Here is a 17,507-nt window from a genome sequence, read left to right on the forward strand (position 1 = left end):
CCAGGGTTCAGTGTATACTATGTTGGGTTATGCATTATGTCTCTCCCAGACTGAAATATCAAACAGGATACATTACTGGATTTTGAAGTCTGTTAAGAGCACTATTAAATTACAGGCATGAAATAGTTGGCAATGAAAACGTCAGTCGAATTTGCTACTAAAATAACTAGAGTGAAAGCAATATGATGTGAGGAAGTGACTGCTGAAAATCAATGATTGTTCATGAAGTTAACATTTTGCTTTCAGTTGTGTTTTTCTTGTAATTATTAAACAAGATTAAGATAATTTTTTTGCAGTAAGTTTTTTATGTTGGTAGAACTGCACTTTGATAAACTTCCAAGTATTATGTTGCAATTGTTGTGCCAACCTTAAAAGTAATTATAGCTAATGGCTACCTCAGCAGTTACAAAGTTCTTTCTTTTGGGGCCTGCCTGAAAAAAATTGCAAACAAATGCTTTACTGCTGTCATATTAGTAACTTCTCAATTGGGTCTCATATGCTTTTAGGAATGCTGAACAGAACTTGAAACAAAAAAGGTGAAAATAGACCAATTCTTTAAATATTCATTTATTGTTAAGTGAGTCCCATTTAGTTGCCTGTTGAACAGCCAAATTATCATGGAATCAGAAGTTTTCCATATGCTGATATGCTAAGAGACATCTTGAGGACACGTTAAAGGTGGTATATTTTTTGATTATGCCTCGTTGAGTGCTTCGAGACATTTTTCTACAATTAAACGTGTTATATAAATGCAAGTATAGTCGCAGGTGCTTACAAATGCAAATTTTGTTTATTTGTAGGCATAACTTGCAGATTTATATCAATACACAGAAAATCTACAATGGCCTATAATCGCAATGTCCTCTATCTTGTTAAATTGTATTCAATTACTATATCATCTTTTTAAAAAAACACTGACTGTTTTAGCCTGCAAAATACAGTACAAAAAAGGATTTTGGAGATATTGGTGAACAGATCATTGGAACCATTTGCACAATATGAAGTAGTACATAAGATCTTAGGTTTGATAGTAAATGGAATAGAACACAAAATCACAGATGTGATACTGAGCCTACAGAGGTCATTAGTTTGTCACCATCTGGATAACTGGGTGCAGAATTGCTCACCATCTTACAGAAAGGACAATGTGTCACTGGCAAAGGTGCAGTAAAGACCTTTCCATCTAATACCTGGCATTATTTAGAAGACAATCAAGGCTGTGTACATCAGATTGCAAGAGAGAGACAGTCATGCATTTGGCTGGAAAATCATTTGATGGATTTTAAATAGTGAAACACTGTTCTTCGAACTTTGGGGCTGACCAAAAGGACTAAACACTCTTCCAGTTTTTACATTTTTATTCTTGAAAGTTAAATGTCAACAAACACAACTGGTTGTTTGTTCTATTCATCACAGTGCACAAAAATTATGAGGTGTAATAATTTAAATCATCACATTACAACATTAAAATAGTTCAAAAGGGAAGGATTTACCTGTGTCTGATTCCCTCTGCTCACTCCTAGATGGACTAACAGTGAAAGGAAGTTTACGTTTCATAGAAGCTTTCTCTTTCACTTCTTTTTCCAGTTCACTGCGGTCTATTTTAGGTGTCCTGTTGTAGGATGAAACTTTCTCTTTATTCTAAAGAGATAAAATAAAGATATTAATGGCAAAATATCAAAACATGACAACCTTGTTCATCGAGCGCCAAGGTAATTTAAACTTGATGGGATAGAAATAATATGAAAGATAAAAACTGCTCTCTGGGAATTTCTCATTCTAATTAAAATTCCTAACTACTTCAAATTACTCTACATTATAAGTGAACGAATTCTCCCACTTAACTTCATCAGCTCTTTGAAAACACTCTAAGACAGTTATTTTGTGTTGAAGGTTGGATTAAGAGACAAATGTCTTTATCTCTTTTGCATGAAGTGGTTACAAATTCTGTTACTGGCCTCTGAATTGGGCTGGAGTGCTTTTCACTAGTTGTCTGATACGGAGACCTTTAATTACGGCTTCCGTCCTGTCAATTTTAAGTCCAATCCTCCTATGGACGCTTTCCTACTTGGGAGAGGATATTTGAATGCCAGCATGTAGTTGTAGGATACCCTTTGTTAACAATGCCAGGATTGGCTTGAAGATTCTGCCTGCGCATTATGTAAGGCAGACCAGTTTCCTACTGTTGCACTGCCAGATTAGGAATTGGCAACAAACAGGAATACAAATTTCCTGCTCGGAGTCTGCATGGTCTCGTCACAAAATGATACCTGTATTATAGTCAAGTATATTAGATATGTGGACACCCACATCTAGAGATCCTGTGCAGAGACATCTTCCACCAGCCCCCACCCTTCAATAGCTTGGATTCCTTTTTATAAAAAAAAAGGGGATTCTTCAGGAAAAAGCTCTTGTTCTAGACTGGTGATTTCCTGCACTTATGATTTGTCCTTAATGAACCCAAGAGTTGTTATGAGATTCCTCCAGGATAATACTTGGTACTTGATAAGGTTTACTTCATAAAATGTTTCAATAGTCTGACAGCACAGTCAGTGCCACTGCTGTGGCAGCACTCAATTTTTGTCAAGAGGTGTCACTGTAATTAATTTGCACATTAGAAAAATGCAAATTGCTGCTTTGTTGAAATTCTTATTGTAGTACACAACATAGTATATCGTTGACATGAGAGAGTAGGGCAGGAAGAGTTTAAAAAAAGAGAAAGATTAAAGACAAGTGTTGAAAAAAAGAGCAAACAGGATCCTGGAAACGATACAAAAACAAGCATGTTATGTCGAATTTGTACTCATTTGTTCTCATTGCAACTTACGCAATTCTCACAGGGCATGACAGGGTAGTTGTGGATAGGATGTTTTCTCTGGCTGTTGAGTCTAGAGCAGGGTTGTCCAACCTTACCATGTGGAGGGCCACATTACAATTTTTGTCTGACATAGGGGCCCGGTGAGAGAATTTTGGAAAGATAAAGGCATTAAACATTTATCTTACTATTAATCAAAACAATGACAAATGTACATTTTTGTGAAGCTTTAAATGAGAGGACTAATTTATTGACTTACTTTCTCTTCACTATATTGGACATTGATTTTTTTGCTTGCACATGTAGTCAATGGATGTCCATTTGTCAGGAGTGATTTTGATCACTCTCTCCGTGTCCCCACAGCACCCCACCCCCCAACCACCCATGTTGTTCCCCTGCTGTGTTCGTCCTGCCCCATTCTCCCTCTCTTCGTTCCCTGCGCTCTCTTGATCTGTTTCCCCCACCTCTCTCTCCGTTCCCCCACCTCTCTTGCTGTTCCCCTACCTCTCACTCTCTTCCCCCCATCTCTCGCTCTCGCCTTCGGTGTTCCCCCGCTCTCTCTCGCTCTGTCTCCTTCTGTGTTCCCCCGATCTCTCTTGTTCTGTCTCCTTCTGTGTTCCCCCGCACTCTCGCTCTCCCCTTCTGCGTTCCCCCATTCTCTCTCCTTCTGTGTTCCCCCCTCTATTTTACCCCTCTTCTCTTTCCGCCCCCCATCTCTCTAGGTTCCCCTGTCAATCTCTCCCTCCCCCTTCTCTTTTCTCCCACTCTCTTTCCTCACTTGTCTCTCTATGCGTTTCCCCTCTCGCTCCATTTCTCTCTCCGCTCTCCCCCCCCCACCTTTCTCTCTCTCTGATATTTGCGGCGAGTGGGAATACTCAGCAGATTGTTGGTCAGTTTTTTAAAAAAAAAATCAAGCATCAGTTTCACAGCTAACAGCAGCTGATATCGGGAACGATAGTTTCTGAACCTGGGACAGATTCGGGGATTTCCGGCAGGCCTTTAAAATACAAAAAAAAAAAAAAAAATCGGACCACCTAGAGTCTGTCTGAAGTTCAGAAACTGCTGTTCCCAATGTCAGCAGTGGTCAGCTGTGAAACTGAGCGATCTTTTTAAAAGCCGGTCTGACAATGGGAAATTTCTCATCTCCAGTCGGACCCCTGGCGAAGATGAGCTACAACCCGGGTACAGTTTACATCCGCAGGCCAGGTGGAAACATTTGACAAGCCGGATTCTGGACAATCCTGGTCTAGAAATAGGGGACACAGTCTCAAAATAAGGGGCAGATCATTTAAGACTGAAATGAGGAGGAATTTCTTTACTCAGAGGATGGTGAATCTTTGGAATTCTCTACCCCAGAGGGCTGTGGAAGCTCAATCATCGAGCATGTTCAAGACAGAAATAGTTAAGATTTCTGGACAGTAAAGACATCAAAGGATATGGGGATAGTGGGGACAAATGGTGCAGAGGTAGATGATTAGCCATGATCTGTTTGAATGGCGGAGCAGGCACAACTGGCCGAATGGCCTATTCTGATTTCCTATGTTGCTATGTTCTTAACATATTTGTGAAGCCACAGCTGGAAATATTTCTTGCAATTCTCAGCCTATTAAGGAAAAGTCATCAGAGCTATGGAAAGTGTACAACCAAGATTTACTAGAATACAAGGAATGAAAAGTTACAGTCATAAAGAAAGACGTGCTTTTTTCACTGGAACAGGGAAGGTGCTCATTTATTCAGGAACAGATTAATACTTTTACTTAGCTCTTACAAATAAAAATCAGTCCTGCAATGGTGGCCCTTTCCCATGAGACAAACTATCCTCTTGCCCTTCCCGGGTCCAACAGAGATTTTCAATATTTTGATAGCTTTAGAGAAAATTGCTGTTGTTGGCATCCTTCCATCTGTGAAATATAATGGACATGCAGCAACAATCCATTTAGGTGGGGTGTCTCCACTTGATGCACCTTTGCTGATGACTGTGAAAGCCAATCCTTGAGAGGAAGATTCTGCCACAAGTGCCACATGTGAAGCTGCCAAGTGACGCTGTGAATTGTTGTTTTTGATGTTGGCAGCTGTTGCCAAGCTGCTGTAGCCACTGGTTGTGGTAGCGCACGCCAGTCCACAGGATGTGTCACCATTTTCCTCTTTCGCCAGCTAGTGACTCCCAAGTGCAATTGTGGACATTTAGGGCCTTCATGTCACACTTGTAAACATCCTTGAAGCTGAACTTTGGTTGCCCAAGTGGTTATCTGGCCCTGGTTACCTCACCATACAGAAGGTCCTTGGGCATGCGACAGTCTTCCATCCTGTGGATGTGTCCAATCTACTGAAACCACCTTGATTGGTGCTAACACACTTGGGAGCTCTGCCTCCACGGTGACAATCTACCCCTTAATGCAGAGCTCAATACACACATAGGGAAAGCAGCTACCACCTTTGGCCGACTTGTGAAATGTGCATGGATAACACCAAGGTGACGGAGAGCACCAAGCTGATGGCTTATAAGGCCTGTGTTCTCAGCACCTTGCTGTATGGCTGCAAAACATGGGTGACTTACAGCTACCAGGAAAAGCTCAATAATTTCCATCTTGGCTGTCTGCCACATGTATCCTGGAAGTACAAAATCACAAATGCGGCAGTTCTCTCAAAGGCAGAGCTTCGTAGTATGTTGGCACTTGAGAAAGTAAATAATGAAAAATAGTTTCCAATGGCTGGCAAATTAGTAAAGACCGGGTTTAAACTCAGGATTGTTACTAGTAAGATAAAACACAAATTTTCCCCTAGAAAGGATTATTAAAACATGCAATGCTTAATAGAAGTAGCTACCAAGATAGAAACTAAATAACTTAGGGAATTGGATAAGTACTTGAAAATTAAAAATATAAAAAGGATACAGCGACAAGGCAGAAAAATGGGATTATCTAATCATAGAACTAAAAGTAGAGGGAGAACATTTGCCTCAATGTACCTGTATTGGTGCATCTCTTCAGCTCGAGCTATCTCACAAATCCTTTTACAGTAGGTAGCTCTAGTTGAAGAGCTAGAAAAAGGAATATGCACAATATGCTGATTAATCTTTTGTGTTTTAATTTCTGTAAAGCCATCTAAACTGCATTCTCAAAATTTGGAGGGTGGGAAGGGAAATTTGTAATGCAATCACAAGAAAATTAGTACATTCTTCTTAATTAACAGAACTAGTGGGTTTAAAATGAGGACCAGCAAATAAGAACATGAGAAACAGGAGCAGGAGTAGACCATACAGCTCTTTGAGTCTACTTCACCATCCAATGAGATCATGGCTGACCCTCTACCTCACTCCTACTCCGACTACTAATAATTATATCAATGCAAACGCTGGCTCTTACCCAATAACCCACTAAAACTCTGGGCATCAGAGATCCATGGCCGACATTTATGTTCCAGCCAACTGGGAATTTATGATTTCAAATAGTCCTTTGACCTGGTTCTTTTTGATCTCTAAAATAAACAAAATTTGGATGATAGAAATGGCTAATCCTATTAAAGGATTTCCTTGTTGGCAAAAAGAAGTTTAGCGTGAGACCATCATTTCCTTCTATTAAAAAATGCATTATGAACAACGCTCTAGTCATTCCTTCCCTTTCATGTAATGGCACAATTGAGAACAAAAAGTATTTTTATCCCTTGGATTTTACCATCATTTTTTTTTCAGTTGTAATTTTATTTGCAAGAGTAAAAATATTAACCTGCTCAGAATGAAGAGAACACTGGGATGTAAAGATGTAGCGTTAAGTTGTAGGAGGTGCAAACAGTAAGAACAGGAGAGACAAGTCAGAAGCTATAATTACTCCCTTAGCAACCTGAGCTGTGTGGAAAAAAATGGAATGCAAAAAACTTACACAAAGAAAACCACACAAACATATTCCCTTCAAAAAACGCATCATGTATATACAATCGTTCTGGAACAATGTGAAAACAGATTCTTTTCCCAAATTGTTATACATGAAACCTGTGCAGGTTTTCAGACAAACACAATTGTGTAGTTAAGACCATGGGTGCTAATGATCTCTTCTTAAAGTATAAAATGTAAACTGTTTGGGTAATTTTTGAATTACACAGCACAGACTACTAGCAAGAGATGAAGAAAAAGGCAAAATAGAAACAAAAATACAAATAAAAAGCACAGCAAGGTCCCTCAAACAGTAATGAGATAAATAACCAGTTAATCTATTTTGGTGGTATTGACTGAAGAATAAATGTTGGCCAAGACACCAAGAGAATTCCAGTGCTCTTCATTGAATTGTTTCAAGCAATTTTTCTCAAAAACCTGAACAGGTCAACAGGGTCTCATTTTAACATCTTATCCTAAAGTCAGTACTTCTGATGATGTAGCTACTACTTCAGTACTGCAGTGAAGTTTCACACTATATGCACTTTTAACATACTCCTCAGTTACTTTGTCTCATGAGAAGGGGACGCATTAGTTCAATAACAACTTGCATTTATATAGCGCCTCTAGCATAGCAAAAATGCTAGCATTTTTTTAAAGCCTCAAGATGCTTCACAGGAGTATAGTCAGACAATAATAATCCACAAAGATAAACCAGAAAAATATATTCCAAAGAATGAAATATATACGTACAATCGTTTTGGAACAAGGATAACGTGAAAACAGACTTTTTCCCAAATTAAGGCATGGTTATACATGAGACTTATGCAGGTCTCCAGACAAACTCAATTGTGTAGCTAGGACAATGGGCACACATGATTTCTTTTTAAAGCACAGTATTTAAAATGTTTCAGTACAAGATCTGAATTGCATAGTGCAAACTATTTCATAATTCTGCCAACAAAATAAGGGAACTAGCCCTTGGCTTCGGGTCAGCTCTTACGCAATCCAAACTAAACAAACGCCAACGAAAAAAACAGCTACTCCGGGCCAATAAAGCATATATTTTAATATAGAGTATATCAAATATTAGAAATTTAACATTAGGCCTTTACCATGGGAATCTACTTCAAAAAAGTTTATTATACTGCTCTGGGTTTAATAAAAACATACAAATTATAAATTTAAAAGAGTGATAAAATTCTCCTTTTCCAATTAGAATATTTTAGTTGCACAATTTTAGTATTTTATAAATGTGTTAAAATTGAAAAATATCTTACACAAATGTAGCTTTGTACTCTTCTGATGATCATTTAAGATAAACCAGTGTTAAGAGTGCTTCCATTTTTTTTTGTTAAATTTTGAAGATTTGTGTTTTAAAACTGAAAAGGAATCCATGGATTTTAAAATTTTTTTTACAAGGATCACTGAGAGGTTTGAATTGTAAATAGTTACTAGAAGGCAGCTGTCTTAAAATAATTACCCAGCAGGGGCTGTTTTTGACTAGGGGGAAGATGTCGACAGAGAAGTGACAGGTCAAGATTTATATGGGTCAGGAGGCTCGACTCCTGAGATATTTTTGGTTTAGCTTTGGACAAACAGTTGGGATATGGACAATGGTTTCAAAATGCAGTTGGAGAAAACTTGCCAACGGAGCAACACCCAGCTCAGTCTGTTCTAGCTTTTTGAAAAAGCCTGTCAGTTTGTCATCTCTTGAGAAGCTGAGAAGTGTTAGAAACTGCCTGAAACCTCTGTTGCTGCATTTTTCCTGGAAAGCCTACCCAAACTGATCTTCAACGTCACCTGTCAAGAACTGTTCGAGGAAGATCCCAGTGACAGCCGTCTATACGTATTTGGGACACCAAACCAAAAAGGACTTCTTTTCATATCTTCTCTTTTTTCAAGAATTAGCAAGTATTTTGGCCACGTATTTTTTTGTACCAGAGCTTTAAGGTAAAAAGGGAACTTTTATATTTCAATCTGTGTGTTTATGTTTTGCTTCATTACTGGTTACGACATGTTTTACTATAAACCGATAATTTTGTTGATTAATACAACCTGGTTGGTGTGTTTTATTCTGGGATAAAAATGGAGTCTATGATTGACCATTTCAGTAAGTAGGAAAAAATTTAAATACATGTTGTGACCTGTGGAGAAGTGGAACTACAACAGTGCACTCCTCCCGCCTCGGTCGTAACACGAGTCATTCTTTTTCAGAAGTTGACCACCTCCTGTACACTTCCAGCAATTTCTGTTTCTATTGCACAACAGACTGGCTAAAGAGACTCAGCCATTGTTCAAATGTTCAATAGCGTAACACAGGATCACAATGACGCCTGTTACTTTGTCAGGAGGAAATACAGGCTCCAGGAGAAAATAAGGAAGCTGATGTGTAGCAGGGTAACAACAAAGCCAGCAGGTGTGGTTGGGACCAGGGCAGCGACACCAATTCAATGTTTTTCTAAACTTTTGTGTTCAGAACCTCCTGCAAATATGTACACGCATTCTTGGGCACCTCAACTTCTGAAAAACAGCATCAGCTTCCAAAAGAAAACAACACAAAAAAGAAAAAAATCTGCAACTGCTGGAAATCAAACAATAACAAATGCTGGAAATATATATCAGGTCCTTCAATACTTGTAAAGACAAAAAGACCAGGTTAACGCTGCTGACAAAGGATCTACATTTGAAATGTTAACCTGTCTTTCTTTGTTACACAAACTGATAAACTGTGTGTTTCTGGCATTTTTTTTTTGCATTTATAGCAGGAGTGTCCAAACTGCATCTTTGTAACTACACTTTCAGAGATAGCAGGCCACAGAAAATGCTTAAATTAATATTTCAATTAATTTACATTATTCTAAAGCTGTAGATACACATGGATCCAGATGTTCCAAATGAAGATTTATCCCACTAATTAAATAAGCACAATAAGAAAATTTTTAACCAAACTTTGAAGTCTAGAAATTTTAGGCAAGACAAACTAGTGAGCTGTAACTAAAAGTGCAGATCGAACTAAATTGCTTGAGAGTTTGTGGACAGATGGACTATCGTTTGGACGCCCGGAAATACAGCAACAGAAATGGTGCTAGTAAGTCAGCACTTACTTCAACATCAAGAATGGCAGACTGAAAGAAAGCTCAAGATTTTAGGGACTGGTTTGAAAACTGATGCACTAATATACAGGAATGTACAAAACACGATGGCACCAAAACGCAAGCAGCCACCTTTAAATCTGTCCTGTCTCTTACCACTTCCTCCATGATCTCCAAGTATCTTTCGTGAAAAGTGGCAAGAGGGGAATTTTAACTAGCTCCCGCCGAAGACCCCCACCATCATAGATGCTAATGTTCAGCCAATGTGGACAGAACAAAGGTATGGGCCCTAATAACATCCCAACTGTAGCTTTGAAGACATGCACCAAGACGGGCTGGGTCCCTAGCCAAGCTATTCTAGTGCAGCTATACCACTAACGTCTATTAGACAATGTGGAAAATTGCCCAAGTACATCTTTGTTCTATTCCAGAAAGCCAGTTGATGAAAGATATAATTGGAGCCAATCTTTAGACACTTTTACAGAATCACAGAATGATTACAGCATAGCAGGCGGCCATTTGGCTCATCATGTCTGTGCCAACCCTCTGCCAGAGCAACTCACTAGTCCCACTACAACTCCTTTTCCCTGAAGCCCTGTAAATTTTTCCTCTTCACATAAATTATTCAATTTTCTTTTGAATGTCTCAATTGAATCTCCTTCCACCATACTCTCGGGCAGTGCATTCCAGATTCTAACCACTTGCTACAAAAAAAAACATTTTTCCTCATGCTGTCATTGCTTCTTTTTCCAATCACCTTCAATTGATGTCTCCTGGTTCTTGACCCTTTTTAAATATCTGTCACCTCTTAATGTTCTCTTCTCTAGGGAGGTTATGCTGGAACTGTATAACTCATTGGTTAGGCCACAACTTGGAGTTCTATGTGCAGTTCTGGTCACCTCATTACAGAAAGGATGTAATTACACTAGAGAGGATACAGAGGAGATGTACGAGGATGTTGCCAGGACTGGAAAAATGCAGCTATGAGGAAAGATTGGATAGTCTGGGGTTGTTCTCCTTGGAATAAAGACAGAGGGGAGATTTGATTGAAATGTACAACATTTTGAGGGGACTGGATAGAGTGGAAGTGAAGGGCCTATAAACCTTAGCAGAGAGTTCAGTGATGAGGGGGCATAGATTTAAAGTGATTGGTAGAAAAATTAGAGGAGAGATGCGGAAAAACTTTTTCACCCAAAAGGTGGTGGGGGTCTGGAACTCACTGCCTGAAAGGGTAGTTGAGGTAGAAACCCTCAATTCATTCAAAAGTGCTGTTCAAGCGCTGTAATCTGCAGGGCTACGGACCAAATGCTGGAAGGTAGGATGACAATGGATGGATCGTTTTTCAGCCAGCACAGACAAGATGGGCCAAGTGGCCTCTTTCTGTGCGTTAAACTTTCTATGATTCCAGTGCCCCTGGTGTTCAATCACGAAAGCCTTCGAGCGAACCGGTGGACACTGCATGCGCCCTCTCTAGGGACACTCTGGCGTGAACGTAGCCGTGAAAGAGAGGTAGACAGTCAGGCTGGACGACCCCTTCGACTGCCCGCTGCCTGAGCCTATTAATAGCCACCGTTGCCAGGCCCAGGAGCAGTCCCATGAGGAGGTCGCCTGAATTGTAAACTCCCCTTGGCACCAGGTGGCTGAAGATCAGAAGCATGGGACTGAAGTGCAACCTGAACTTAAGGAACAGCTCCCTCAGATATTCGAACAGGGGCTGCAACCTCACGCATTCTACGTAAATGAGAGATACGGACTCCTCCAGGCCACAGAAATTACAAGCAGCCCGAGTGTCCGTGAATCAACTTAATAATCTATTGCACGGGACTGTCGTGTGCAACACCCACCACACCAATGGACGTAGCAGGACACCCGCATAAAGTGCAGCTCACCGAGGACCCTCGCCTCCTCTGGATGGCAGGATGGAACGCCAAGACATATTCGACAGCCAACGAGGGCGAAGAACTGGAGGCACGTTAATGCCCACCACCTGTCTACAGCTAAATACAATTAACAAAACTTATTCACAAAAAACGCAACAGATCTACCTGGCCATTTATCATTCTATCAACCTCCTCCCAATCATCAGTGAACTTTTAAAAAAATTCATTCATGGGATGTGGGCATCGCTGGCCAGGCCAGCATTTATTGCCCATCCCTAATTGCCCTTGAGAAGGTGGTGGTGAGCTGCCTTCTTGAACCGCTGCAATCCATGTGGGGTAGGTACACCACAGTGCTGTTAGGAAGGGAGTTCCAGGATTTTGACCCAGCGACAGTGAAGGAACGGTGATATAGTTCCAAGTCAGGATGCTGTGTGACTTGGAGGGGAACTTTCAGGTGGTGGTGTTCCCATGTATTTGCTGCCCTTGTCCTTCTAGTTGGTAGAGGTCGCAGGTTTGGAAGGTGCTGTCTTAGGAGCCTTGGTGCGTTACTGCAGTGCATCTTGTAGATGGTACACACTGCTGCCACTGTGCGTCGGTGGTGGAGGGAGTGAATGTTTGTAGATGGGATGCCAATCAAGCAGGCTGCTTTGTCCTGGATGGTGTCGAGCTTCTTGAATGTTGTTGGAGCTGCACCCATCCAGGCAAGTGGAGAGTATTCCATCACACTTCTGACTTGTGCCTTGTAGATGGTGGACAGGCTTTGGGGAGTCAGGAGCTGAGTTACTCACCGCAGGATTCCTAGCCTCTGACCTGCTCTTGTAGCCACGGTATTTATATGGCTACTCCAGTTCAGTTTCTGGTCAATGGTAGCCCCTAGGATGTTGATAGTGGGGGATTCAGCGATGGTAATGCCATTGAATGTCAAGGGGAGATGGTTAGATTTATCAGTGAGCATTCCCTCTTCTGAACATATGATGGAGGAGGGAAGGTCACTGATGAAGCAGCTGAAGATGGTTGGAGCCTAGACTGAGGAATTCCTGTAGTGATGTCCTGGGGCTGAGATGATTGGCCTCCAACAACCACAGTAATCTTCCTTTGTGCTAAGTATGACTAATCAGTGGAGTTTTCCACCCCCCCCCCCCCCCCCCGATTCCAATTTTAATAGCGATCCTTGATGCCACACTCGGTCAAATGCTGTCTTGATGTCCAAGGGCAGTCAATCTCAACTCACTTTTGGCATTCAGTTCTTTTGTCCATGTTTGGACCCAGTGGATGTGGTTTATTTGGACTTTCAGAAGGCTTTTGACAAAGTCCTACATAAGAGATTAGCCAGTAAAATTAAAGCGCATGGGATTGGGGGTAGTGTATTGCGATGGATAGAAAACTGGTTGGCAGACAGGAAACAAAGAGCAGGGATAAATGGGTCTTTTTCCGAATGGCCGGCAGTGACTAGTGGGGTACCACAGGGATCGGTGCTAGGACCCCAGCTATTCACAATATATATTAATGATTTAGATGAGGGAACTAAATGTAATATCTCCAAATTTGCAGACGAGACAGAACTGGGTGGGAGGGTGAGTTGTGAGGAGGATGCAGAGAGGGTTCAGGGTGACTTGGACAAGTTGAGTGAGTGAGCAAATGCATGGCAGATCCAGTATAATGTGGATAAATGTGAGGTTATCCACTTTGGTAGCAAAAACAGGAAGGCAGATTATCTGAACTGCTATAAACCGAGAGAGGGGAATATGCAGCGAGACCTGGGTGTTCTCGTACACCAGTCGCTGAAGGTAAGCATGCAGGTCCAACAGGCGGTAAAAAAGGCAAATGGTCTGTTGGCCTTCATAGCAAGAGGATTAGAGTACAGGAGCAGGGATATCTTGTTGCAATTATACAGGGCCTTGGTGAAGCCACACCTGGAATATTGTGTGCAGTTTTGGTCTCCTTATCTGAGGAAGGATGTTATTGCTATAGAGGCAGTGCGCCGAAGGTTTACCATGCTGATTCCTGGGATGGCGGGACTGACGTATGAGGAGAGATTGAGTCAGTTAGGATTACATTCGCTGGAGTTCAGTAGAGTGAGGGGGGGGGATCTCATACCTACAAAATTCTAACAGGGCTTGAGAGGGTAGATGCAGGAAGGATGTTCCCGATGGTGGAGGAGTCCAGAACCTCGGGTCATAGTCTAAGAATATGTGGTAAACCTTTCAGGACTGAGGGGAGAAATTTCTTCACCCAGAGAGTGGTGAGCCTGTGGAATTCGCTACCACAGAAAGCAGTTGAGGCCAAAACATTGTATGTTTTCAAGAAGGAGTTAGATAGAACTCTTGGGTCTAAAGGGATCAAAGGGTATGGGGCAAAAGCGGGAACAGGTTACTGAGTTGGATGATCAGCCATGATCATAATGAATGGCGGAGCAGGCTCTAAGTGCCGAATGGCCTACACCTGCTCCTATTTTCTATGCTTCTGTGTAATGGGGTCTGGAGCCCAGTGGCCCTGGTGAAACCAAAACAGGAGGACTGATGAGCAGGTTGTTGGTAAGTAAGTGTTGCTTGATATCACTCTCATCAGACTGACAGTAGACAGATAGGGCAGTAACTGGCCAGATGGGATTCATCCTGCTTTTTGTGGACAGGACATGCCCAGCCATTTTTCCACTTTGTTGCGTTGATGTCAGTGTTTTAGCTGTACTTGAACAGCTTGGCCATAAGCACTACAGCTGGGATGTTGTCAGGGCCCACAGCCTTTGTTGTATCCAGTGTACTCAGCCTCTTCTTGGTAATGTGCATTCTGAATCAAATTGGCTGAAGACTGGCTTCTGAGATCCTGGAGACCTCAAGACGAGGCCAACCTGGGTCACACAATTCGCACTTCTGGCCTTGTCTTTTGCACTCTTGAGATGGGGGGTCTGTCATCATTCAGGATGAGGATGTTATTGGAGCCTCCTCCTCCTGTCAATTGTTTAATTGTCTATCACTATTCATGACAGGATTGCACAGGACTGAAAAACTTTGATCTGATCAGTTGGTTGTGCAATCGCTTAGCTCTGTCTATAGCATGCTGCTTCTGCTGTTCAGCATGCATGCATGCCTTGTATTGTATTTTCACCTTATATTTAGATATGGCTGCTGGTGTGTCCTGGCTTGTTCTTTAACACCCTTGATTGAATCAGGGTTGGGCATCTGCCTTGATGGGGAGGATAGAATGATGAATATGCCAGGCCATGAGTTAAAGATTGTGGTGAAATAGAATTCTGCTGCTGCTGATGGCCCATTATGCCTCATGGATACCCTGTTTTGAGTTGCCAGATCCGTTCTAAATCTATCCTATTTCGCACTGTGGTAGTGCCATGTAACATGGAGGGTGTGCTCAGTGTGAAGAGACAAGGATGCATTTTTATCAAATATGTACCTAAGAGCTTGAGCAAGACTGAGGTTAATGGAAAAGCAGTCATTACAAGAGCAGCTGGAGACTTGACTGGCAAACAGGAATATAGTCATTGTCGTCAGAGTCCAATCATTGAAGCCCCAGACATTACTGCCAGAGTTCACAGGGTACTGGCAACAGCCCAACCATCTTCAACCACTTCAATGACCTTCCCGCCATAAGACCAGAAGTGGGATTGTTTGCTGACTGTTCTATAACTTGCTGCTCTATTCGTAACTTAAAAAAAATAATAATGGAGCATCCAATGTACCAGTAAGTGGCAGGTAAAATTTGTCACACATGTCTAACAATGATCATCTTGAATAAAATGTTCCAACCACTCTTGAGCTTCAACAGCAGCTCTATCACCTACACCATGATTATCAATAACTTGGGGTTACGAATAAGCAGAAGCTTAAGTAGACCAAGTACATAACACTGCGGTTACAAGAGTAGAGCCTGGATATTCTGCAACAAGTGACTCATCTCCTGACCCCTTAATACATGCCACCATCTACAGGGTCAAATCAGGGGTATGATGAAGTACTTATAACTTGGTTGAATGGGTGCAGCTACATACGTTCAAGAGACCTGACGCCATCCAGGAAAAAGAAGTCTGCTGCAGTGGCTCCCCTGCCACTGAAATCTATTAACCACCTCTTCCACCACAGCTACACTGTTGTTGCAGTAATTTCTATCTACAGCAAGCGTGTCAAGTGTGCCAAATCTAGCCCGGGGTGTGCTGCACTCAGAAATGGACGCGACTCTTGCAGGTGCTGCTTCTAACAGTCTGCAAGTACTATGCCATTTAAACTTTGTTCTGCAGCAGGCCACCATCCTGCTCAGTTAAGTGAGTCCCTGCTCAATGGTGACAGGAAACTTGTCCACCTGATGGAGGAGAGAGAGAGAGACTGCGAGGGAAGAAATGTAGGGTTGGGTTGGGATGTATGAAGGTGAAAGGTGCAGGGGCAGGAGATTGGGACTTAGGAGTTAGGGGAGTCAGGGAGAGGAAGAGAGAAACAGAGAACTGGGAATAGGTGTTAGACCCAGGATTTCCTGCGGAGCAGGGAACGACAGCAGCAATGTGGCAATTGGGAACGGCGCTCAGACAGGAGCAGACAGTAAAGGGACGAGTGAAACATGGGGACTTCACTGTGCAGAAACAGTGAAAGATTGTTTCCACAAGTTGGAAAATAGGCAATAGGGTACACAGGCCAAGGATTTTCATGCCCTGATTTCTGCATTGCAAGTTCTAACCACCACCGTTCATGTTGGGGTAGGAGAGAAGCACACAAACACACTGCAGCCCTACTCCCATGGCTCCTCTTCTGGGCAACAAATCCTAAAACATCCCTAGGCTTAACACTCCTGGAGGGGATCTCGCAGAATTTGTAGGAAGACCTAAGGATCAGCTAAAATTGGGTCTCAGGCGTGATTTTCATCATAAAGGTGAGCTACTGGTTCCTGCCATGTCTCCAGAGGCAGCTTGCCAAACAGTTCAGATCCTATTTAGACCTGTTGGCACAATTCAGCAATAGCAATCGCTCTACACCTCTGGGAATGGCACTATAACACAAGCACACCAGCACAAAGAATGAAAGCACTGCTATTTGGGAATTTCAGAACAGAATATGATTTCTTATTTAGTAGTGTTATTCCTGCATCTTGGAGCATGCATGAATAGCAGCACATATTAAATGCACAGTTTAGCAATGCCATTTTCTCTTAAATGCACTTAGCAGCTGAGTGTCTTGTCACAATGATCAGAATTTTGTCCACATGCAGTGATTCAGAATTAGCTTCAGAATTCCAGGGAAAAGATGAGAGAGAAAATTGGGTCTAAATGACTAGTGTGAAAATGATGAACTGGCCTCATATTGTAATATGTTCCCATGCACAACATCTTGGGCTCTCTGGAAAAATTTAAGGAAAACCATACCTGGTCCTAAAACTACAATATGTTTAGTTCCAAAATGTAGAATGCAGTAATTTTATCAGTTTGAATATTTTGCCCTTAGTAACAAAGACATCAGTGGAAACTAACATGAAAGAAATAGAATACTGTGGCTAACTATGTGATGGAAAAGAATTTAATTCCCCGACAGTCAAAACTGAGAATTCTTGTCAGATGACTGTTCTCAGCCCCAACAAGGCAATCAACACTCACAACTGAAATTCAAATATTCCAAGCACACAGAATCAGACAAGACAAAACTTTGCTAATGCTGTTAATTCTTTCTTTTAAAAATGGTTGAAAATGAAACTTCATTTTAGAGTTCTTTCCTGATCTAGGAAATTCAAATTAGCAAATGGAAATCCAAGTCTGTAAATCTAAAGAACAAATTTTCAATAAAATTTATAAAACCCAATATTCCTAGTTTTACATAACATAGGTTATGTGCACCTATTATTTTAAGATTCCACTT

General features: G+C 41.6%; 1 protein-coding gene across 3 annotated transcripts in view; it reads right to left on the minus strand.

Moving 5' to 3' along the window:
• The window catches only part of ankrd12 (ankyrin repeat domain 12), a 230,051-nt gene that overhangs the window by 99,643 nt on the left and 112,901 nt on the right, over positions 1–17,507 (minus strand). For all 3 annotated transcript variants that reach the window (XM_068031263.1, XM_068031264.1, XM_068031262.1), the window contains exon 3: positions 1,494–1,641. In XM_068031263.1, coding sequence (XP_067887364.1) covers positions 1,494–1,641 — 148 coding nt within the window. The remainder of the gene's footprint in view (positions 1–1,493; positions 1,642–17,507) is intronic.

The sequence above is a fragment of the Heterodontus francisci genome, chromosome 5 (assembly GCF_036365525.1).
Source record: "Heterodontus francisci isolate sHetFra1 chromosome 5, sHetFra1.hap1, whole genome shotgun sequence".
Taxonomy (NCBI): domain Eukaryota; kingdom Metazoa; phylum Chordata; class Chondrichthyes; order Heterodontiformes; family Heterodontidae; genus Heterodontus; species Heterodontus francisci.